Below are 23,472 nucleotides of genomic sequence, written 5' to 3' on the forward strand. Positions count from 1 at the left end.
GCTCACCTGGGCGGAGGTGCTGTGGAGCTTCAGCAGCCCATTCTCCAGCCGCTCCATCTTGGACTTGAGCTCCCTTCTGTTCCTGCACAGCAGGCTCTGGTAGAGTCTGATGAACTCCAGGAATGATTTGGGGGTTGTGTAGTTGTAGCACTGCTCATTGCTCAGATAGGACTGGGAGGTGTGGTTGACACTTGTGTGGACAAAAGCCATGAACTTGCTAATCGATGGCTTGATTGTGGGCTAGAATCAAAGGGCAGGAAATAAAGAGGTCATCTGGCCATGAAGACGGCAGGTGACTGCCCACCCAGCTTGTTGCTTCACCACATGGAAAGCTGTGCTCCAACAACCTGGAGTTGCCGGATGTGGGGTTCCTTGTACCCAGAGGTGGAGAGGAGCTTGAGGGGTGTCTCCTTTGCCCTCTCACCTCAATGTCCTCCGTGTTCTGCAGGAAGCGGAAGCTGACGGACTCCAGGGCTTGCTGTGGCCACTCATGGAACCAGTCGATGGCTGTGCAGTTCACGATGGCGGGGAACTTCCTGCTGCGGACCCTCAGCTTGGTCCCCACCGGGGAGAAACAGAGAGTCACCTGAGAAGGCAGAAGGGTGGGGAGAACCAAGAAGGTATCCAAGATGTACTCACAGAGAGACAGACATGGCCTTGGATTCTTCATTTCCCAGGAAATTGGGAAGCATATCAACAGAGACAAAAATCTGTAAATGCTAGGCAGCCTTTCGAGCCAAGGGATTAGAAATGCTGGGACTTCAGGAGGCAAGAGGGAGGCCACTGCCCTTGGAGCATGTGAGAAGGGCATCCTTACACAGGTGCTCAGGCTGAGAAGGGCCTTGCACCCTAACCACTCACTCCCAAGACAATCAATAAGTACAGCTTATTGTGTCCAAAATATCCATAGAGGCTCCCATGGGCCATCTCTGGTCCTGTCTACCCCAGGCAGAGAATCCTTGTACCTTCAGTTGTCGTCGGACCCGCTCTATAAAGAACTTCCAGCAGTTCTCTCTGTTGTCAACAAGACCTTGGGTCTTGACTTCGTTCCTCACATTGCTTATGATGTTTTCAACCTCATCGTCAGAGTAGAGATCTGGGATCTCTCCTGGTAAGAATCGGAGCACAGATCCTTAATTATTATTTTTTACCAGATTGGCAAAGTTCTGAAAGTTAGATAAACTAGCATATTAATGAGGCAGTATATAATGGAAAAAATCTTTAAAAACTCAACTAAATATATAAAAATAAATATATGATGACCAATTAGAGTTTATCTTGGAAACGCAAGGATGGTTAAATATTAGAAAAATCTATGAGAATAATTCACTACATTAATGGATTAAAGAAGTAAAACGATATGACCATCAAAACAGCTGCACAAAATTTCTGAAAATTTAGTTTGAGATTTCTTTTAACCAGATCATAGGTATTTGTCGCAGACCCAAAGCAAACATCATATCTGTTTACCGGTGAAATACTAAAATATTCTCTTTTGAATTAAGAACACGACAAGCATGACTGCTATTCATGTTTTCTAGTCAACATTATACAAATGTCCTAGCTAACAAGTCAAGGAAAAGAAATAAAATTTATATGGATAGTTAAGGAAATAATAAAACTATTATCATCAAAATCTAATTTTCTAAATAGGAAATCTAAGAGAATATACACATAAACAATCAGAACTCGTAAGTGTGTTAAACAACAAGCTTGCTGGATACAAAATCAATATTGGAAATAAAATGGCACTTTTGTACTTCAGCGAAAAAAAGAGTTATTTTATTTAGAATACAAGCAAAAAAGTTATTTAGAATAACCAGCTATTTAGAATACCAGCAAAAGGTATTTAGAATACCAGCAAAAACTATAAGACAGGCAGTAATAAATATATAAAAAGATGTGCAAGATCTTGATGTAAAAACTATAACATTACTGAAGGGCATAAATAAAATCCAAAATAAATGGAGAGAAATACTCTGCTCATGGGTGGATGACTCAGTATTACCAGTATCACAAAGATGCAATTCCCCGCCCCCCAAAAATCAAATGGGTTTCTTTTTCAATCATATTCTAAAATTTATATGGAAGAGCAAAGGGTAAGGAATGGCAATGATACTGTGAAGAACGAGAAGAAAGGATTTGTTCTATCAGAAATCAAGTCTCCTTATAAAGCTATGTTAGTTAAAACAATGTGAAATTGGTACTTGGGTAAATAAATAGAATAATGAGTGAAACACCTAGAAACGGACCCAGATGTAAACAGGAAATTCATATTCAAAATCAGTATGCTAAAAAAGGATGAACAAATCAATAAGTGATGTTAGGATAATTCAATACTAATATCAAAAAATAAAATTAGAATACCAAGCAAAAATACATTCCAGGTGGATTAAAGACATGAATATGAAACAGTAATATTTTATAGATAAAATACAAAAGATTATTTTTACGGTGTTGGATAGGACACAATTTCTGAAATAGAGCACAAAAAGCACAAAACATAAAAAGACTAAGTTTTACAAAATTTAAACGAAATCAGCATGACAAAATTCAGATACAGACTTCCAAAAAGACATTTATGACCTACATGATGAACAAAGGGTTAGGATCCAGAATATACAAAGGACTCTTACAAATCCATAAGAAAAAGAAAGAACAGAAGAGCAAAAGGGCAAACTGTATAAAAAGGCAACTAACATAAGGTGAATAGCCAATAAGCACTTGAAAAGATGCTCCAATGTCACAGGTAAGAAGGGAAAGGACAAAAATGAGATTCCATTTTATATCCTTTGGCAAAAACTAGTATGTTAGATAAACCAAGTGTTGGTGAGGTTAGGAGGAAACAGGTATTCAAGCAGAGAATAAATCTGTACAACTACTCGGGAGGGCAACAGGCACTTTTCAGTAAACTTGAAATGCACATACCAGACAATTTAACAATCCATGTTTTGGGCATCTGTTGTAAAGCAACTCTGCTTGCACACATCAGATGTTTCTACTTTGCAACATTGTTCATAATTGCATGGGTGTTTGTTTTATTGCTTTCTGTATCCCAACATGTTTTGTAAACAAATATAGAAAAACATAAAAGGAAAAAGTAAATGTGGGTGGTGAGAATGTGAAAACTGTGAGGGAGAGTCAGAAATTGAAAGAGGGGATAGAATAAAGCAAAATTCTGAATTAAGAACCAGCTGGTGGGCCCCTAGCTCACATGGAAGAGTTGGCCTTGGAAAGGAAGAATGAAGAAAACTGCAAAGAAATGCAGACAGACTGGGAGCTGTAAAGGTAGTAGTGAGGCCGATAGTGAATGGCATTAAGTTTTCTCAAGGAGAGAAATGAGCTTAAGGGATGTAAGAATGAAGGAAGCACTGGTGCAGTTAAATCCTGGAACACTGGATAGGAGGTAAAGATGAATGTGGTTCACTCCAGGATATTCTATGGCTATCAGAAAAGCTCTTTCCTATTTCCAGGACAAGGCTTTAGGTAGATGTTGAAGCTACGTGGACCTGAAGTCATATACAAGCTCCCCTTTGAAGTTCTGCACACCAGCGTGCTTCTTCCTTCCTCCATAGCCAACAAAGAAATGTTAGCATCGTAGAAATGTTAGAGCGGGAAGAAGCCACTGGAGCCACTATCTGTTCTGTTTCCTGTGGACTTGGGTGAGGTCCTCCAAGGTGGGTGGTTTGGCAAATGGCCTCTGACTAATCTGAGTGATGGGAATTGTGATTCTTTTCACTACTGAAGCTGCTGCTCTTCCTTGAACTACTGTATCTGGAGGAAACTCAACTTTCCAACAGATTTCTGGCCTTCACAGTCTGACAACACTAATCCAGCCAAGAGGTGGGTTAGAGTTTTATACTAATTAAACTTAATTGTTTAAATGGGAAAAATGAAAAAAATGAATTATCATGAAAATGATCATTTACTTTCTTCCCTTAATTGGACAAACTTGATTTAATTTCCATTCATTATTTCATAGCATGCATACAAAATACCCAGTGCTATAAACTTGTCAAAATCAAGGTCTTACTAGTGGAAGAATCCATTTCAGCCTTATTTGATAAAAACAGGGGATCAGAGAAAACAGCTAGAAAAATGAAATGATATTTAGCATGTGTTGGGAGTTGAGGAGTTCAGGGAAGTTTTAAAAAGAGAAATACTCAAATGGAATTGATGTGAGCCATACTCATACTTCTGGGGCTGACTGCCTGCAGCGGTCTGAATTCCTTTCTCCTTTGCCCCTCTGATAATCTACATTTTCTTATCTATAAGTACGTTAGAGAGTGAGAACCTGAATTCCCTTTGGTCTTAGAATATTTGTAATAATAGAGTCTGCATTCTTCACCTTTCTATTTTTTGAAATATGTAGGATTTATATCTTTTGAGGAGGCAAAGTATGATCTATAGGCTAAATCTGGCCCTCTATCTCTGCCTGCAAGCGAAGCCTGGTTTTTACAATTTTTAATGGTTGAAAAAATTAAAATAATACTATTTAATGACACATGAAAATTACATGACATTCAAATTTTGTTGTCCATAAATAAAGTTTTACTGGTCACAGCTACACTCATTCATTTAGATATTGTCTATGGCTATTTGTCCAATACAATGACAGAACTGAGTAGTTGTGACAGAGGCTGTATGGTCTGCAAAGCTGAAAATATTTACCTTCTGACCCTTTATAGAAAAAGTGTGCTCGCCCTAGTTTATATGATCCCTTTAAGTGCCAAGATATTGAAAACACCCAGGCCTTTTAGAGCCTTTTTGCATGTTCTTAAGATGCAGGTATTTGTCACACAATTCCCAAGATCCCTTAGGAAGATCACCAGATGGAACTGAGCACCTCTGAATTGGGAGCAAAGTTTGCATTTCCAGGTTTGTTCCTCCAGTTTCTCCTGACAACATTCCCGTCACTTACTGTGTGATGTAGGTAGTCATACTGAAAGCAGGAGACTGAAGTGCCAGAGGGGATTTTGTGATGTGAACAGAGGCAGAGGCTATTTAAATATTTGAAGAGTTTCCCCTTGTGACCTAAAGTTGGGAAGCCCTATTTCTGCTGCCTAGTGCAGAATGGCTTCTTGCGGTCCTTAACATGTCCTGATATTTTACAAGTCAGACTCATCATCATCTTCTCTGTGTGGTCTGGGGCTCTCAGAGGCCACAGTGCTTTGAGATAATTTAAGATGGTTTGGTTAGTTGGAGCTTGGTAATAAAAAAGGCAAAGCTGAGGGTTATTCTGCGGAACCAGTTAGCATCACAATGGCTTAAGGGCTTTGACCCCACCCAGGAACAACATTTTTTCAGAAACATTTCCCTGGTCTCAAGGGAGAAAAAACAGGGAGTGTGGTGACTATCTCAGGACCCCTGGCCCTCTCTCTGCATGGCTGTAAACTTTCTCAAAGCACGTGTTCAACAGTAATATCTAATATGTAAGATGACACATCTTTCTCATGATATTACACACCTTGGTTCAACGAATACCTCTTGAATGCTAATTATGGGCCAGGAGATGCATTCAGTGCTGACAATGTAAATGGTGAAAATAACACAGTCTTTACAGAGAGTTATAATTATATCAGTGTTGTTTTATTTCCTAAACTGGGTAGTAGGTATTTAATCCTTATCTTTTGTACCTCTGGATTATTTCATAACAAAAAATGAACCAACAACAGACAACACGGTCTCTACCTTTCATAAGTTTACAATGTCGTTTCAGTACAATGGTGGTGTGTGCATCCACTGAATGTTAGAGAAACACAGACGGATGTTTCTCATTCCTCGTGGTGACAGTGGATTAGTGAAGATTTCCCAGAGAGATAACATCCAAGATAAGTCTTGTACTATGGGTAGAAGTTAATCCAGAGAAAGAAGGAGAAGGGCACGAGGTTCAAAAGGAATGGTGCGAGCCAGTAAGGGTGTCAGGAGGCAGTCCAGTGTGTTATTTCAAGGAGGTGGGAATTACTAGATCATAATGGGGAGGTAAGCTAGTGAGGAAGGAAGGAAGCAGGTCCAAGGCAGCTGTTTTTTTTTTTTTTCTGTACAAAACAGCTTATCGTGCATTCACTTAGGAACTGATGAAGGAATTATAGTTTGATAGACCTTTTTGGAAGCAGTGAGGAGAATGGATGGGGGTGGGCCTCCCTGAGAGGTAGGGAGGTGAGTTAAGAAGTGTCTGCAATGTAAGCTTTTATATGTAGAATATGGATAAACAAGAAGGTCCTATTCTATAGCACAGAGAACTATATTCAATATCCTATGATAAACCATAATGGAAAAGAATATATATAAAAAAGAATATATATAACTGGATCACTTTGCTGTATGGCAGTAATTAACACAACACTGTAAATCAACTATACTTCAATAAAATAAAAAAAAAGAAGTGTCTGCATTTGTTGAAGCAAAAGATGAAAAGATCAGTGGTAGTCATGACAGAGAAGAACGGATTCAGAAATAGCTAGGGGGTAAAACTGGTGGCAACTGATTATCTCTTGGACATAGGTGATGAGGGAGAGGAGGGAGGGAGAGGTTAGTAATGGAGGAGAATGCACAGAGACATAGTCTCAAGTAACTTGTATGAGAATTTAGTACCACATGAAGAAAAGAAAAGCTGTTACTCAAGCATCTTTTTGCATTATGCTCTGGGCACTTCTGTGTGGCAGCTGGAAGCAACCAGGTGCTGGTTTAAATTTCCATGGTTTATGGTTTGGGGACGCATGAGGTAAACAGATCCCCTGAGACCACAAAGTATGCTTAGGAGGTCAGATGCATGCTTAATGGCTTCTCTTTTGTCGTCTTTGCCACCTTTGCCACTTCTCTTTTGCCACTTTGTCTTTTTTCCTTTCAGAGAAACTGGGCCAGAATATAACTTGTGTAAAGCATAGATGGCCTATCAGGGAATCCAGTTCTAGATGCTCATGGGAGGAGAACAATCCAATGCCAAGACTGTTACAAATATTTCCAGACTTCACATTCTCATGTGATGTGTACAGATCACGAACATGCCAATCCTGCCTCTAATCCTAAAGCACCTGGAAGATGAGAGGATCTTTTCGTGTTTTACATTCCAAGAGGAGATTTGGCCCAAACGTAATAAGGACAGTCTGTTTCAGAGATGAGGCATATGGCTTTACAAGAGAGGGGACGCAGTTGGTTATCAACTATTCCAATAGACCACACAGAGGTTACTGACTGGAACACGGAAGCTTAATAAATGGTTTTGAATACACAAATAGATGCAAAGTGATCTAGTCTGAGCCAGGGAAGAGAAATATTAATTTTGGAGTGAACAATTAAGCCTTTTGAAAAGCGAAAAGGAAATCCCAACGTAAGATCCCAAAGTAAAATGAAGTATGAAATCTGGCAGAGTAAGGAGAGGAAAAGGCACCACACCTGGAGCAGACTAGGTCTTCCTAGCTGGGACTGCAGTAAAATGGGCTTTCTGGAACCGCTGGAAACCTGGAGGCAGGCGTGCTGTACCAAAAAACCAGGAAAGGATTCTATTTTCCCTTTAGATTAGGATGGGCCCGTGCTGATGCTGAGTTTGGTTGAAGGAGGACCAAGAGAGAACAAATTTTGTGAGAGTTTTTAAATACCTGCTTTTGATGGCCAGTGTACATTCTTCAGGAATTGTTATACAGGGCAACAAGGACATAGCAAGAATTGAACTTTTCAGACTCAGCAAGGGCCAACATTTCATGCATAGTTTCACTAGAAGCTTCATGAGCCCCATTAAGGACTCTGGTAGCCAAAGAAAGTGACTGAAAGATAGGCTTCATTCACTCTGATTTAGGTGGCCACCCTGCTTCTTATACAATTATGTTGCTTTTGCTAAGAAACTTGATTTATTTTTTTAACTTTCAGTGAGGATTTCTTACCGTCAGTCTGTAACCAAACTGAGATGCAAGTGGCATAATGATGGGTTCTGAAATGTTTGGGTGGTGTCAGAGGTGAGATTTATGTGCTGAATTACCAATACAGTTTGATTCTGGAAATGGTGTCAGGAAACCAAGGGATGAAACAATGAACTAAAGAAGTGTGGGAGGAAAGCAGATAGCCTATGGCGCGAGATCATGAGGTCACTGAGGAAGATGTTTTGGGGGAGTGTTGAATCAGTGGAATTCGCTCACTGTACCTTATCTTCAACCTAATAGGATTTGTAGATGACTAGAGAGGGATGAGCTAATGACAAGGTAGCCCAATGTATAGTTTCCTAGTCTCTACTGTGTTATCCAAGAATGCAGTGATTGCACAACCCCATAAAATTGAAAAACTAAGTGGATGGGGAGGCTCTGAGGAATCTCTGTAGCTCTGCCTGGACTGGCAGTCAGTTAATTTCTAGCCAGAAATTATCTGACAGGGAAAATTAGAACTCAGATATGCTCACTTCTCCCTGTCAAAATGGTTAAGATAAAAGGGATGAAGATTAGAAAAGTATTACTTTTAATTGTAGCTCCATTTTAACATGTGTGTGTAAATCCTGTTTTTGTATAGAAGCCTTAAAAATGTGAGTTTGAAATTCCATGACTTTGAAGCACACTGATTGCATTAAGTTTTCACTGGGCAGGGCTTCAAAAATTCATCTGAACTTGAAACAAGTTGTTTTCTAAATGAAAAATTTAAAATACTTAATTGAGGAATAAAATTTCAATTGGTAAAAGTGTAACATCGTTTGTGTCTCAGACGTTATTATAGGAGAAGGTGACCTGGCTGGATTGGAGCCAAATGAGATACAGGGTGAGGCTGGCAACATGCCTGGCATCTCCAAAGCTATAAGTCTTTGGAAGCACAATTTTACCTTTTTTGATTGTTTTAGAAATTAGACTTTAGGGCACAGCTTCAGGGTGGGAGGACAGTTGGACCCGTCTCTCATTATTTGGTAAAATAACAAAAGGTGAGGCAGTGTTGTAGGTGAAATACTGTTGTAGAAGGTGGTGGGATGTTAAAAAGACAGTATTTAAGAAAAGGACAATTTGTTGGATTGGAGGAGAAAAGGTATAAGAGTTAGTAGGCAAATTCCTGGATATGAAATTAACTTAAATAGGGCAGGTTGGGAAAGGAACGAGAGGGTGGGATCAGTGTTATGGTTGGAGCCATCAGTCCCAACCTGATGCGACTCTGGTCCTCATCAGGAGGAAGTTGAAGGTTGCTCACAGAGCCTGCTAGTGCATGGTCTGGACCAAAGACCAGAGGCTTGTCATGGAAGTGATAGTAAAATGGCCTGGGGTACAAGGGCACAAAGTTTGAAGCAGTCAACGATTCTGAAGCAGTGAAGTTCCTAGAGATTGCATGGAAAGAGCCATCCTGAAATATATTATATATGACATGGAATACACTTTGGAGAAGTATATTGTGATCACGGTCCTTTGACTTCATAAACTAAAGAGGATTTAGTCAGAGAGCCAGGAGGTGAATTGTAGAGAAACAGGCTTTCTGAAATGGAAATCTGGAAGCAGAAATTTTGTTCAGAACATCTGTGCACTGACTATTTTATTAGCCCAGATAAGAGGTGGTTTTATAGAGGCTAAATTTGGATTAAGAGTCAGGAAATCATATTCTCCTTTTAATTAACAGAAATATACATACACCTCAAATTTCTGAAAATGCATAATTTTTATACTATATTGTTTTATCTTCTTGGGTATATATACATATATATATCTTGTGTATGTTTATGTATATTTATATATACATATATGTGTATACTTAAACTTTTTTTCTAGAATGGTTGGCATAAGTCCTGAATCCCTAAAAACATAAGGGCAGCAAAGTATCAAGAACTGAACTTTCCACTGAAGTCCTGTCTTGCACTGATAGTGTCCCAGGGAAGTTGAGACAGCCTTTGTCAAGTTCTTTGTAATCTAAGAAAAATTCATAAAGTTCTGAATCCTTGATTAATTAAATTGGCAACCTAACCTTGCCCTCTTGGGTAAGTTCTGTGTGTGCAGGTACTATGTGTGTGTATGTTGCTGCTAATGCCTTCCCTCCCTGAAATCCCAGTTTCTCTCTGTCTTGGGTGTGGGAACAGCACCTGCTCTCTGGACTCAGCAGATCTGCAGGCCCTAACCTACTTTCCCCCTATTGTCATATCTAGTCCCACTAAGAAAGGCATAAGACTACTGTCTGTTTTGCATGTAAGGAGAATAAAAGACAGCAGGCCCAGCAGCAATCCTAGAAGGACCTTGATGAACCAGTTCTCCGCTGTGTCAGTTTTCTCCCTCATTTCTATGACCTCGCTCTTCTGACCTAGAACAAAATCTCCACCTTGGAATGACTCCAACTCCAGCAGGAATTGGTTAGAGACATTCAAGTGCAGAGAGTCTCTTACCAGATGCCAAGAGGTCATTAATGAGCACAAGGAACTTCTCATCAGCTACTTGGGCGTCTGTCATGAGAAACACGGTGCTGAGATTCTTTACCCCGGCTTTCAGGCACAAGCTGGCCAGGTCCGCCTGCAGAAACAACGTCAGAGATCTCTGAGAAGAGGGCTTTCCTGATAAGACACCAGCAATGGGAGGGAGGGAGGAGTGCTATCTTGCACTCACAGGCCGGAAAATATGCCTCATTCCCAGGCCTCGATCCCAATAGAGGTGAGCAAGTAGAATAAATAATGATGATCTTTAATTCATACAACCACTGTGGCTCCTGAATTAACTTCTAGAGCTCCTGCTTTGTGCAAACAGGTGACAGCTTTCCAAAGGACAGAGATGTTCCCCTGTTCATCTGTGTTACTTATATCATCATACAAATGAATGGCTTGCCCCGGGAGGCAAGTGATTGCTCTTGGTCCTGACAGAAGAGTCATGTACTTGGGCCTCCTGGCCTAGGGGATGAATATATCATATAGTAGCAGAGTCTTATGTCCTTATGGCTAGCTCCAGCAAAGACTTTTGCTGTTAAAAAATATATTGGGGAACGTACACACACACACTCACACATACGCACACACAATCATTTGGTAGGAACTTACATCCATTCAAAACTATAGGTAGATGACGTTTGGGGCTAGGATGCCAGGCCCTGAATTTTTCCAGCTTGGTCACTCTTGCTTCCTTTGATGCATCCCTTTCCCGAAGCTCAGCCGTTGGTCCGTAATCTTAGTCATCTCTCTCTCACACGACTCAAAGCTCATTCTATATCAGCCTCATACATTTCCTTATAGCAGAGCTTCCTCTGTGTCCAAATAATTCCCCTTTAACATTAATAAACTTCCTTTTAGATCAGTGGTTCTCAACCAACGCATTTACAGAATCACTTAAGACAGTGTTTCCCAGCTCTCCTTAGAATCACCCAGGTTACTTTCAACTGTCCTGATGCCCAGGCCAATCCCCAGAACAGTTAAGTCAGGATTTCTCGGGGGTGGGATGCAGGCATCACTATTATTTGAAGGGGATCCCAGTACATGGCCAAGGTTGAGAACCAGTGTCTTAGATCATTCTGTAAACACATGATTCTCATGAGCACTATCTTGTCTTTTCTTTTTTGGAAGCACTAAAGATTGACCTGATGTGAACCTGGAGTATGACCTTAGATGCGGCCAATCGCAAGAGGCTGAGCTGTGGTTTCAGAGCAGCAGTGAGCCTGACCAGCTGAGAGATTATGAAGTCGGGTGGACGGGTCTGGCTCTGTGCAGGCTGGAATTCTCCCAGGGACAGCAAGAGCAGCATCTTGATGGAAATGACCTCATGACTCCCTACTGGGCCTCTATTGTTGGCCATGGATCAAAACAGGGGACTGGACAAAGTGACCTCTGAGGGTCGTATTTAATGCCTTTCTCCACTTTCAGAGTGTGCGCTGTGGCTCCTAAGTGCCTTACGTCCTTCATGTCACTGAAGGTCCCAGCGGCTGGTGGTTACTGAACCCATCCTTTAATATATGCAATTCTTATAAAACTTGGGCAATATTCCTTCTGTCTGCTAGGGCCGCTGGAGAGCTGTGTGCTGAATTTGATGTAGCTGTGCTTCCGATTTGGGTGAGAGCTGAGGCCCTACAGATGCACCTAAAGCAGCTGAGGTCTCCCAGATGCAGACCTTGGGAAGGTCGGTGTTCTCAGGGTCTAAGCACCTCCAGTCGCCAGCCCAAAGTCTAAGAAGAAGGTGGACAGATGATTAAGGGGAGATTCTGGGCGAGGGAGCTGAAGAGCTAATGCAGGGTGCCAGGGAGTCGTGGGCAGTTGGGGAGAGACAGAGCCTCCCCCCGCAGCGGCCGGCCCCCTACCTTGAAGTCAGGAATCTGGTAGCCTCTCCGCAGCGTGATCTGGAATACATCCATGGAGCTGATGAAAGCCGCGAGCCTTGTCAGACTCTGCTTGCCGCTCCCCCCTACGCCAACCAGCAGAGCGTTTCCCCGCGGGCACTCCAAGATGCGATTGATGTGGCAGCTGAGGGAGGGAAGCAGAGGCACAGGGCTTTGATCAGACTTCCCTCCGTGAGGAGCAGGCGTAATGGTCCGGGTGAGGACGGGAGCCCTCCTTGCAGGCACATCCTGGGCTGAGCTTGGGAAGAGGGCGTTAAATTGTCCCCAAACCTCGCCTCACCTCTTGCCTGAGTGGACTGAGGTCGCCCTGTTCTGCTTTAAGCCAAAGCCTCTGGTGAAGCAGTGGTGGTGGAGGAAGAGTCCAAGGCAGCCAGGCAGGATTGGAGGGCATGTGTGATGCTGACAGGAGGGACCTGGGTTTATAGGTCTAATTATGGCTGCAGGGTAAGTTCCTAGTAAGACACTTTTCACGACTTTTGATAAATACTGAAAAACTGGCCCCCAGAATGGTGGCATCAATTTCTTCTTAGGTAGAAGTGATCAAAAATTGACTCTATGATACTGGAGGGTGAGAATATGTTAGACTGTGCTAGTCGAATGTGCAAGTTAAGCCAGTGTATTTGGGGATAACATAACCAGTGATGAAGCCGCTGTGGAGGGCTTGCATGTCACTAAATTTATGTAGTGACATTTTATTCCCCTAAATACTCAGAAGGTATTTACTGACTACTTTTAGCTCTTTTTATGATTTTACTTTTTCGTTTATAATTATTTAGTTGTGATACTCTGTCTTGTATCAGACAGGTGTACGCTTCTCTTGCTCCCTTATTAAACCATGGTTTCTAGACATCTGAAGAGTGTGTATACTCATCTTGTTTTCTCTGTAGTGCTAGCACATTAAAGGCATTCAAGAAATTTTTGTTAAATGTAAGCGGAACACCCCAGACCTGATACTCAGCATCACATTTGAGGTGAGGTAGGTGCAAGGAATCATCTGCTTTGTGTCTACATGAGATGGTGCCTGGCTACAATGATAAAAGGAGAAAATATGGTGCTAAGATATCCAGGTCCTCTCTTCAGATTCAAAAAAAGAGGGGACAGGAATGGATTACTGAGGAGAGAGGCAGGCATGGGGGAGGAGAAGTCCAAGTAGGTTCTGCGGGCCACCCAACACCCAGCTCTATTCTGGAAGGCCTGAACTCAGCTTAGCATGGTCCATGCTGTTCAATATCTAAATGGAAATGCATCATTAGTGCTGAAGTTTCCAAAGAAGGAATGGTTAAGTCTGCAACTGTCAGCATTGGGTTCCAGCTGGGGATTCATTAACAACCTCTGACGAGGGCAAAGGACTCTGCATTTAAATTACAGAATCTAAAAAGAAGATCAATATTCTAAAGGATTCCTGGGCCAGAAAACCAAGGCAGTCAGAGTTAAGCCCATTACTGAGTTTCTGGGAGATTAAAAACAAAAGCTGAAAATGTACCACAGCACAGCTGGAGGAAGCTGGCTTATTGAAGACTAAACACACATACACACACACACATGCACGAGAACCGATAAGATGCACAGAAGAAGGGGCACAAAAGAAGTACATCTGAAGTTCCTTTTTTTGTCAATAAATGTGAAGCGATTCTAAGAGAAAAAAGAGGCAGAAAAACACACGTCGGAATGAAAAAAACGAAGAAAAGGGTAGACAGAGATAATGCCAAAAGCAGGGGGAAAGATCTAGTGTGAAGCTTTCAGAAAAAGTAGAACGAGAATGTGCTGCAATGGTGAAGGAAGTCAGTAGGAGAGCAAATGGTGCTTTTAGGAAAAGAAAACAACAGCGGAAAGATAAAGATTAACACCATGGACCGCTTAGTAAGTGCGAAGCACTTGTCATGGAGGAGGAAACTGAGGCTTGGGGAAGTTGTGTCCTTCGCAAAGCACCGCCGCCAATTAGTGGCAGAATGAGGATTAGAACTTGGGCCTGGCCCTTGGGGCTCCTGGGAGAGCGCGTACAGACTCGTCGGGGCACTGTGTGGAGCGACGCCGACAGCTTAGTCACCTGTGTTTCTCACCGGGCTGTTCGGCATTCTGTTTTCCGGTATAGGAGGGGAATGCTTCTGCTTTCTCTGCGGGTAGAGGCAACAAAGAGGATCAAGGAGCCCCCGGGAGGGGAGGGAAGGGCAGTGCAAGAAGGAAGTCATGGGACATTGATATTTTAAAACAAACGTACAGGAAATTATACATCCAGATACATTTTATTCTTCCAAATTGTCCCCCTCAAGGCAGTTCATTATTCCAGTTATTTTGCCATTGCTAATGCAGCTCAGGTTTCTCTTTGGAAACTATCTTCAGAGCCTGGTTAGGAGCCTCAGGAGAAAAGCCAGTTTTCATCGTCTTATTTTTTCCTTAAGAACAGTATTAGGCAGTTTGATCACCCATGCTGGAAACCACATTGACTGAATCACTTGCTATTCTCCCAAATTACATTTACCCTGAAAAGATAAAGATTTTCTTCAATTCCAAGACTATGACACAGGCTCTGGTAGCTCTTAGAGAGGAGGGAAAATACTCCCTGAAGTTTCACCAGATTAGTGAACAAACACCCTAAAACCCTTATTACTGACCATCTGCCATGCACCAGACGCTGTCCAAGGTACTGGAGATTCAGCAGTGAGCAAGAGAGTCTGTGTGTTCAAGGAGCTTACACTGGATTAGGAGAATGTATGAAGCATTGTAGTGTGACGGTCCTGAGCGGACACTCTGCATGAGTGTTGGCTTTGGCTTACCTCTTCCTGGGGTGTGTGTGATGCTGGACAACTTCCCTCATCTCTCTGGGTATCAGTTCCCTTATTTATAATATAGGGATAATAGTAGACCTGACTTTCTTCAAGGTGTTTGTGAAGCCCAAGAGAACTGATGCAGGAAGAACACCGTGCACCAGTCCGTGGTGAGCTGTGTTCAGTGCGGGTCTCACATGTCAGATCCAATGCCGCCTCCTTGGTGAAGCCTCCCTCACCACTCTATTTACAACTGCACTTACCTCCAAGGACTCTCTATCCCTTTTACCTTTCTGTTTTCCTCTGTATCATTTATCTTATATGATGTGCTAAGAAATTTTACTGAGTACCTGCTATGTTCCAGACACTGTCCTAGGTATTGGGGATCTAGCAGTGAATAAGACAAAGATCCCTACACTCATACTAAGACCATCTAATCAATAAATAGGTGTTGGATGGATGGATGGCTGGCTGTATACAAATTAATAGAGTGATTAATCATGACAAATGTAGCAGGGGAGTCAAATAATATAAGGTAAGGACACAGCAGTGACAACCGACTTTAGCCAGAGGTTGGTCTGTGGTGACTTTGATAAGAGCTTCTTTGTTCAAGTGGTAAGAAATGGACCAAGGAACAGATGAGAAGCAAGAAAGTATGAATAGTAAAGGCAACCTTTCTGATGAGTTTTTCTTTGAATAGGAGCTGAGAAACAGGGGTAGGGGGTGAAAGAGATATAAGAGTCAAGGAATAGTTTATTCTTTTTTTGATAAATGATAACATGGCATGTTTGTATGCTGATATGTATGATCCAGAAATGAATGAATTGATCATGGGGAAGAGGGAAGAGAAGGAAAGAGAAAAGAGGAGAGAGGGATTTCCCTGGCAGTCCAGTGGTTAGGACTTGGTGCTTTCACAGCTGAGGGTGTGGGTTCAATCACTAGTCAGGGAACTAAGATCCCACAAGTGGTGAGGCACAGCCCCCCAAAAAAAGAAGAGAGAGAAGAGGGAGGGAAGGATCATTGCAGGAGGGAGTAAAGTCACTAAGAAGGTGATAGGAGATGGGAACCAGGGCACACGTAGAGCGTTTGGCCTCAGGTAGGCACAGGGATGGTTCCTTAGCTGAAATGGTACAGAAGGCAGGACTTGTGGGTGGGATGCAGGTGGGATACAGAGAGGCTGTTCGATCTGATGGCAGGGAGATGAGAGAATCGTCTTCTGGCTGCTTTCATTATCTCAGCAAAATTGTGCTCATTAATTGGGAATAAAGAGAGGGGAGAGATGTTAGAAGCTTGAGGAGAGAAACGTGTGATGCAGTCATCACACAAAGGGGAAGACAGCAATCGGCCCAGGGTCATAGAGGAGAGTTTCTAGCAAAGTTGAGGGCCCACTTGAAATTTGTGGCTGACAATCGCAAGAAAATCAAGTCAACATGATGATGGTTTTTCTTCAATAATCTCCACATGTTTAGGGGCAGGTGTGGAGAAAGAAGATAGTGAGGTTTAGCTAGTGTAGAGCTTTGTCACATGGATGCAATGACAGGAAAGTTAGGGGAGCTTGTACTGGGTGATGGAGTCTATGGTGGTCGAGGAAAGTAAAGACATGGTGGACAGAAGGATAAAGGAGTTTGAGAAAGTAGGTGGTTCCATGAAATGAAGTCTTGATGAAGTTTGAGAATAGCTGGAATGTATTTATTTGCAACAAAATGGATGGACCTTGAGGGCATTATGCTAAGTGAAATAAGACAGAGAACAGTAAATACTGTATTATCTGCCTTATATGCGGAATCTAATAAAACCAAACACACAGAAACAGGTCAGACTTGTGGTTGCCAGAGGTGGGTGGAGGAATTAGGTGAAGGGGTCAAAAAGCACGAACTTCCAGTTATAAGATAAGTAAGTTCTGGAGATGTAATGTACAACACGATGACTGTAATTAACAATACTCTATTGTGTATTTGAGAGTTGATCTGAAAGACTCTCATAACAAGGAAAATAACTACGTGAGGTGATGGTTGTTAGCTAACCTTATGGTGGTAACATTTTGCAATATATACTTAAATCATTATGTTTTACACCTTAAACTTATACAATGTTATATGTCAATTGTATCTCAGTAAAACTGGGAAATAAGTACAGCTGGAATAAAAACTAGAGCAGGTTAGTGGAGGGGTAGGAGAGACAAATGAGTGGGATGTTTGAATTTGAGATTTTGGATGTGGGTTCATTATTGATGATAGAACTCCTAGGGCAGGAACACGTGAGTGAGTGGCTGAGGTGGGATGTAAGGAACATTGCTGGAGCTAAGGAGGCCAAGGAACAGAAAGACCAGGTGACACACAGATGCCAGGAATGAAGAAAGGGGTGGCTGAGGAGAGAAAGTGGTCCAAGCACTGAGGTAGGTGGTAAATGATGGGGAGCAACAGGATGTCAGCAGATGACAGTGACAAGGAGGGGTGATGAGTAGGGATGTCCAGGTACTTGTGCTTCAAAAGAACTGGGGTTCATAAAAGATAAAAGGAGAAATGGTTTAAATATGCCACTGGGGTGGGGTGGGGGAGAAGGAGGGTCCGTACCTCTCTCTAGGCCCTGGGGTGCATAGAATGGGGAAGAAAAAACTGTTTTCCTCAATGCAGGGTTCAGTTAGGTTTCAGTTAGAATTCTTCAGTGTGGAAGTTCAGAGAAGTTGAAGATAAAGTGGATTTTGCTATTGGAGACTCTGGGTAGCAAGGGGCAGGGTGGAGAGATTGTAGAAGGCAGGAGGGGTGGTCAATGCACCTCGGATTGGGGAATATGAAGAACAGTATAGGATTAGCATCAGTGTGAGTATAAACTACCTGGGAGGCTTGGTGACTGCTCTCCATGGTTCACTTGATAGCAGCAAGACTCAAAAAGGTAGTTAATTTGTGAAATATGTGCACTTAAAACCTTCAATCTCACTGGACTAGTATGAGTTGGGAGTGCAGGTCCTGAGCTGCTCTGTGCCTTATTTTATGACCTCCCATTTTCCCTTGGTGTCACCATGATCAGGCCCAGGACTTAAATGGCAGACAAGGAAATAAATCCAGTTCCTCCTGAGTTCATCATGATGCTGCCCCGGCTACCGCCAGTGGTAGAAGCCACAGCCGCTGCCCTACCAGCCGCCATCTTGACCTTCATGGCAGAAGCAGTAGCTGCTCTCCCGGTTTCATCCAAGTGTCCTCAAATGCCCAAATGAGACCCCTGACACTGGGAAGAGGAGACAGCTGAGGAAAGGCATGATGAGAAGCACACTTACACATGGCGCATTGCGTCCTCGAAGAGAACCAGGTCCATCACTGTGTTGACTTTGTTGTGGTTCTCCAGGGCCTCCACCAGAGTCTGGGTCAAAAGTTCCCACGATTGTACAGGCATGTACTTGGGCTCCCCGATACCATTTGCAAAATGGCAATACATGTTCAGGCTTTGGGTCTGTTCCACTGTCTCTTTGAGATCCTGGTGATGAGACACAGGGACAGGGACCCTCCTTAGTGACTCTCAGTTCTGGTTCCACACAGAGTGGAGACACCTCGTTTGCATTTTCTCTCTGAGCATGCTCTAAAAATTATCAGTCCTGCTTCCAACACTTCCATTTTTCTTGAGAAGCCCTTAAAACGTGTATGTTTAACATTCATTTACGACGTATGAGAAGTCACAGATGATATTGGTTATTCCTTGTGGGCTGAGGATGGGACATGGAAGGTGGGAGGTGCCCTTCCCTCACGTACAGTAAGAGCCCTGTCCGAGCAAAGCAGTGGAGGGGACACACGGGTGCATTTCCCTCCGCAGGGGCTCTTTCACTAGGATTGGGTTGCACCAGTCCTTGGTCCAATGGCCTCACCTCTCCCACATCCATTCAGACAGGTCTTGCTTCCCAACACATAGCAGTGTCATAGAACATCCTTTTCTATTTCCTGTGAGACTGCACACTATAGGTTGCCAGCCCCAACGTTATAGGCTCAACCCAGAGGGTTTGGTTTCTGAAAAATGTGCCATGAGCCGTCCTTAGGTGACTGATTCGTTTATGGGGACAATGCTAATATTAAAACATTGACAGCAGAACCCCCATTTATAAAACATTTTTAAAGATTTGGGCTTACTGTGTGTCAGCCCTTGCCCACAGGACAAACCTTAGCATGTTTAATAAATACCCAGTAAAACTCAACTGACTTAAAAGATAGGGGTCTATGTCTCTTCACTACCAGTCTATCTTTTAAGTTTCCAAGAGGCAGCTAATTTTTTTTTTAATTCAGAAAGGAACTATTTATTTATCAAATGCAAATGTTTGAGGCTTCAAGAGGTGGAGATTGTAGAGGAATTAAGCCCAAGAAAGAATAGGTTTGCTAATGCCTAAGTAGGAATTTATGCCAGCATGAACAATTGTCCCCACCTGCTGTTCTTTTCTAAGGTTCAGAATGGAGGATCCACCTGGGAAGGGGGAAATCAGCATGCTATTCAACAGCAGAGGCATTACCCAGGGCATACATCACTGTAGGGTTAGTCTTGTGAGCCCAGGGGACAAGATGCATCAAACCTAATGGAGGGAGGGAAAGTGAGGATAACAGCGACATCTACAAGAAGCCAGGACTGCTGCTTGGTTATAAGAAGAAAGAAGTAGAAAGAGTTAAATATCAAAGAGTTATTATATTTTGAAGGTGGTTTCAGGGCCATAGAAAACCTTTAAACTATGCTGGTTTTGCTAGATAGTAACAACAAATGTCCAGACATTTGGATAAGATTTAATGTGATGCAGGAGAGCCATTCTTGCTGGTTGAGGAAAACATGTGGGAAAGGGATATGGGAATACATCTACCTAGTTTGAAAATGGGCTAATATACTGGGAAGCAGTTCTGATGGCAGTCAATTTACACTAATGATCTGGCAGAAGAACAACGAAAGTGCAGTTCTGAAAAGCCTGGTCTACAAAGACTCTCTGATGAACAAAACAAGGCTCTGATTTTATGATCACAGCCAGATGTGTAGAAGGAAGAGAGAAAACCAACCCACCCAGTGAATCAAAGATTTCTTAACAGTGATGTTGTATCATATAATGGCCACAAATAAGAGAACTTTAAGCTTTTAACGGTGGAAACAGGACTGTATCAATTCTGTGTTGGAAATTTGGCAACTTTTCTCTTTTTTATTGAAATATAGTTGATTTACAACGTTGTGTTAATTACTGCTGTACAGCAAAGTGATTCAGTTATACATGTGTGTGTATATATATATATATATATATATATATATATACACACACACACACACATTCTTTTTTTAAAATATTCTTTTCCATTATGGTTTATCATAGAATAGTGAATATAGTTCTCTATGCTGTACAGTAGGACCTTGTTGTTTATCCATTCTATATATAATAGTTCACATCTGCTAATCCCAAATTCCCAATCCACCCCTCCCCCAACCCTCTCCTCCTTGACAAACGCAAGTCTGTTCTCTATGTCCATGATTCTGTTTCTGTTTCATAGATAGGTTCATTTGTGTCATATTTTAGATTCCACATATAAGTGATATCATATGGTATTTGTTTTTCTCTTTCTGACTGACTTCACTTAGTATGATAATCTCTAGTTCCATCCACGTTACTTCAAGTGGCATTATTTCATTCTTTTTTATGGCTGGGTATCGGCAACTTTTCTTTAATACCAATACAAAGATTTGGTATAGCCAGGGTGCTTCAGGTTGGCATTTTAAATGTTGTTGGGGAAGGATGATGGCAGTATTAATTATATCTAGGTCTGTGATCAAAAGGATGTGTTCTTAGTAGACAGACCCACGTAGGAACTTCTGTTTCAAAGACTGAATGTTGTTATTCTAAAGTGCTAGCTCAGACCAACTTGAGAAGACAGTCAGGGCTCATGTGCAGAGCTAACAATGAACACACAAATTGGCAAATTCTACGATGCTCACGGAGAGGCAGCTATGATGTGCGAGTGCTGAACATCAGGCCATTTAAAAAGGATGGGACAAGTGGAGGAATTTAGGGTGTTTGGACTAGTAAAGAGCAGACTGAGATAAGTTACTTAAAATGCTGTCCAAACATTCAAAAAGCTGTCATATAGGTTGGAATAAACTGTATATATCTTCAGAGGTGGACCCAGAATCTTATCAGGAAAAAATATAGAGCTAAACCTAACAAGGTGAGCATAGGGACAGCGTGGTATATTTAAATACAAGATTTGATTATTCTAAGTTCAAGAGAGGATAGATAAGCAGTATGTGTGGAAAATCTGGTGCTCTGTTCAACAGAAAGCTCACTGTTAGTTGTGGGGTAATTTTGACACTAAGAAATGTCATAAGATCTTAGGCTGTGTTAACATATACCTGTGCTTTCCGGGGCATATTCTATCAATCATTCATTCTTCAAATTATTAGTAGGTTTTATGTAGGGAAAAGAGTTTTAGGGTCCAATATGTTTGGGAAATGATGCACAAATCAGGCTTATTCAAGATTTTCAGGGCTTTAATGTGCTGAATGTACTGTATATTTCCAAGAGAGGGCTATGATATGAAGTACTTTCTCATATATCTTGCACAATGGAATACTACTCAGCCATGAAAAAGAATGAAGTAATGCCACTTGCACTAACATGGATGGAACTAGAGATTATCACACTAAGTGAAGTCAGTCAGAAAGAGAAAGACAAATACCATATGGTATCATTTATATGCGGAATCTAAAATATGACACAAATGAACTTACTTAACGGAACAGAAACAGACTCACAGACATAGGGAACAGACTTGTGGTTGCCAAGGGGCAGGGTGGTGGGGAGGGATGGATTGGGAGTTTGGGATTAGCAGATGCAAACTATTATATATAGGATGAACAAACAGTAAGGTCCTACTGTATAGCACAGAGAACTATGTTCAATATCCTGTGATAAACCATAGCAGAAAAGAATATAAAAAACTGAATCACTTTGCTGTACTGCAAAAATTAACACAACATTGTAAATCAACTAAACTTCAATTTAAAAAATTAAAAACAATAAAATGTTATGGGGATAGGAAAAATATGAAGTACTTTCTCAACTTATTTCATCATGGATACCTTCTTTCCAAGGAGTATATTGTGGTACAACTGTTTAGCAAGACACATTTTGGCAAACACAGTTAACAAAAATTATAGTATATAAGAAGAGGGGAATGATGGTCTTGATTTTGGTCAGACTCCACTTGGGTTGTGTGATGAAAGTCAGACACCATGATTTCAGAGGGGAGAACTGATGGAAGAGTAATACAGATGATGTCAAATTGCTCTGGGTTTGGAAATAAGTCTTGTCAGAAATGGCTAACAGAACAGAGGCTCTTTGGCCTGGAAAAGCGAAGACCCAGGAAGGACAAGATAAATGGTCTTAAAATATGTGAAGGTTTGTCATGTAGACCTAGGATTAGTAGACAGGGAAATGAATTTCAGAGAATTATTTAAATAAATCTCCAGTCTTTAAAGTTGTTCCAAAGGTTCCAAATTTCAAAATCGTTCTAAATTTCCAGCCATTTGCCATTCCAACATGGCTGCCTTTGGAAAGACAGGATAGTGTATTTCCAAGGATGCTGGTGCATTATCTGGGATGACCAATCTGAGCAATGGTACTGAGAGGCATTAATATAGGACGAGGATTGGATCAGATGGTCTGCACAGGCCTCACAACACCAAGATTCTATGATTAATGTGTGTCTCTTCTTGCTCCAGCAGTTTTCACTTAGGCAAAATAATGACAGATTTTATTTCCTTACCGAATCCTGATCTTCTATGGGCTAGATTTTTATCATTTGGGTGATCACTTGCATAATCATGATTATTTTTCAAATGTAAAAATAAATTCACAGGGTAATACTCACATTAAAAGTTTTCTTGATCACTTCTGCTTGGATCTTATCAAAAAGATCAAGATCCTTCTCTTCCACCATCTTATCCCGATAAACCCGATTTGATTCGTGCAGATAGAGCTTTACTAGGTCCTGTGTGGATTTTACACATTCCACAGAGGAGAAGAGAATGCCCTTTAAGGAGAATAAACAGCAACAAAAAATAACATGAATAGCAATTTAAAACTACAACAGTTACAATTGATAGAAGCCAGTATGTGACAGGTATTGAACTAGATGTTTTGCCAGAAAAAGCTCATTTAACCATCCATGATGCTACAAAGTAATTTTTACAATAGTCATTTTGTATAATGTGAAGTTTGGGATTCAGATAGACAGGAAGCATGCCCAATGTCATAAGGTAAGTGGCCTTAGTTCAAAACCACACAGTTTTGAAACCAGGTCTGTCTGACCTGAGAGCCTGGAATTTCAACCACTACTTTCCAAATCACCACAGTGAGAGGTGAGGCTGCTTCTCTGCTGTATTTCTCTTCTACAAGTACCACTTTGAAAACTAATCTGGGTGATGATTGCTTATGTAAAATCAG

At 41.6% G+C, this 23,472-nt stretch overlaps 1 protein-coding gene across 1 annotated transcript in view; it reads right to left on the reverse strand.

Annotated features, from left to right (window-relative positions):
* Nucleotides 1–23,472, reverse strand: part of DNAH9 (dynein axonemal heavy chain 9) — a gene marked incomplete at both ends in the record, with an annotated part of 299,172 nt that overhangs the window by 103,387 nt on the left and 172,313 nt on the right. Inside the window, 7 exons of the mRNA XM_082678963.1 lie at nucleotides 7–240; nucleotides 425–586; nucleotides 966–1,108; nucleotides 10,331–10,454; nucleotides 12,220–12,382; nucleotides 18,298–18,494; nucleotides 22,898–23,059. Of these exons, the coding sequence (XP_082535089.1) occupies nucleotides 7–240; nucleotides 425–586; nucleotides 966–1,108; nucleotides 10,331–10,454; nucleotides 12,220–12,382; nucleotides 18,298–18,494; nucleotides 22,898–23,059 (1,185 nt within the window). The remainder of the gene's footprint in view (nucleotides 1–6; nucleotides 241–424; nucleotides 587–965; nucleotides 1,109–10,330; nucleotides 10,455–12,219; nucleotides 12,383–18,297; nucleotides 18,495–22,897; nucleotides 23,060–23,472) is intronic.

Source organism: Grampus griseus, assembly GCF_964374135.1.
Source record: "Grampus griseus genome assembly, chromosome: 20".
NCBI lineage: Eukaryota > Metazoa > Chordata > Mammalia > Artiodactyla > Delphinidae > Grampus > Grampus griseus.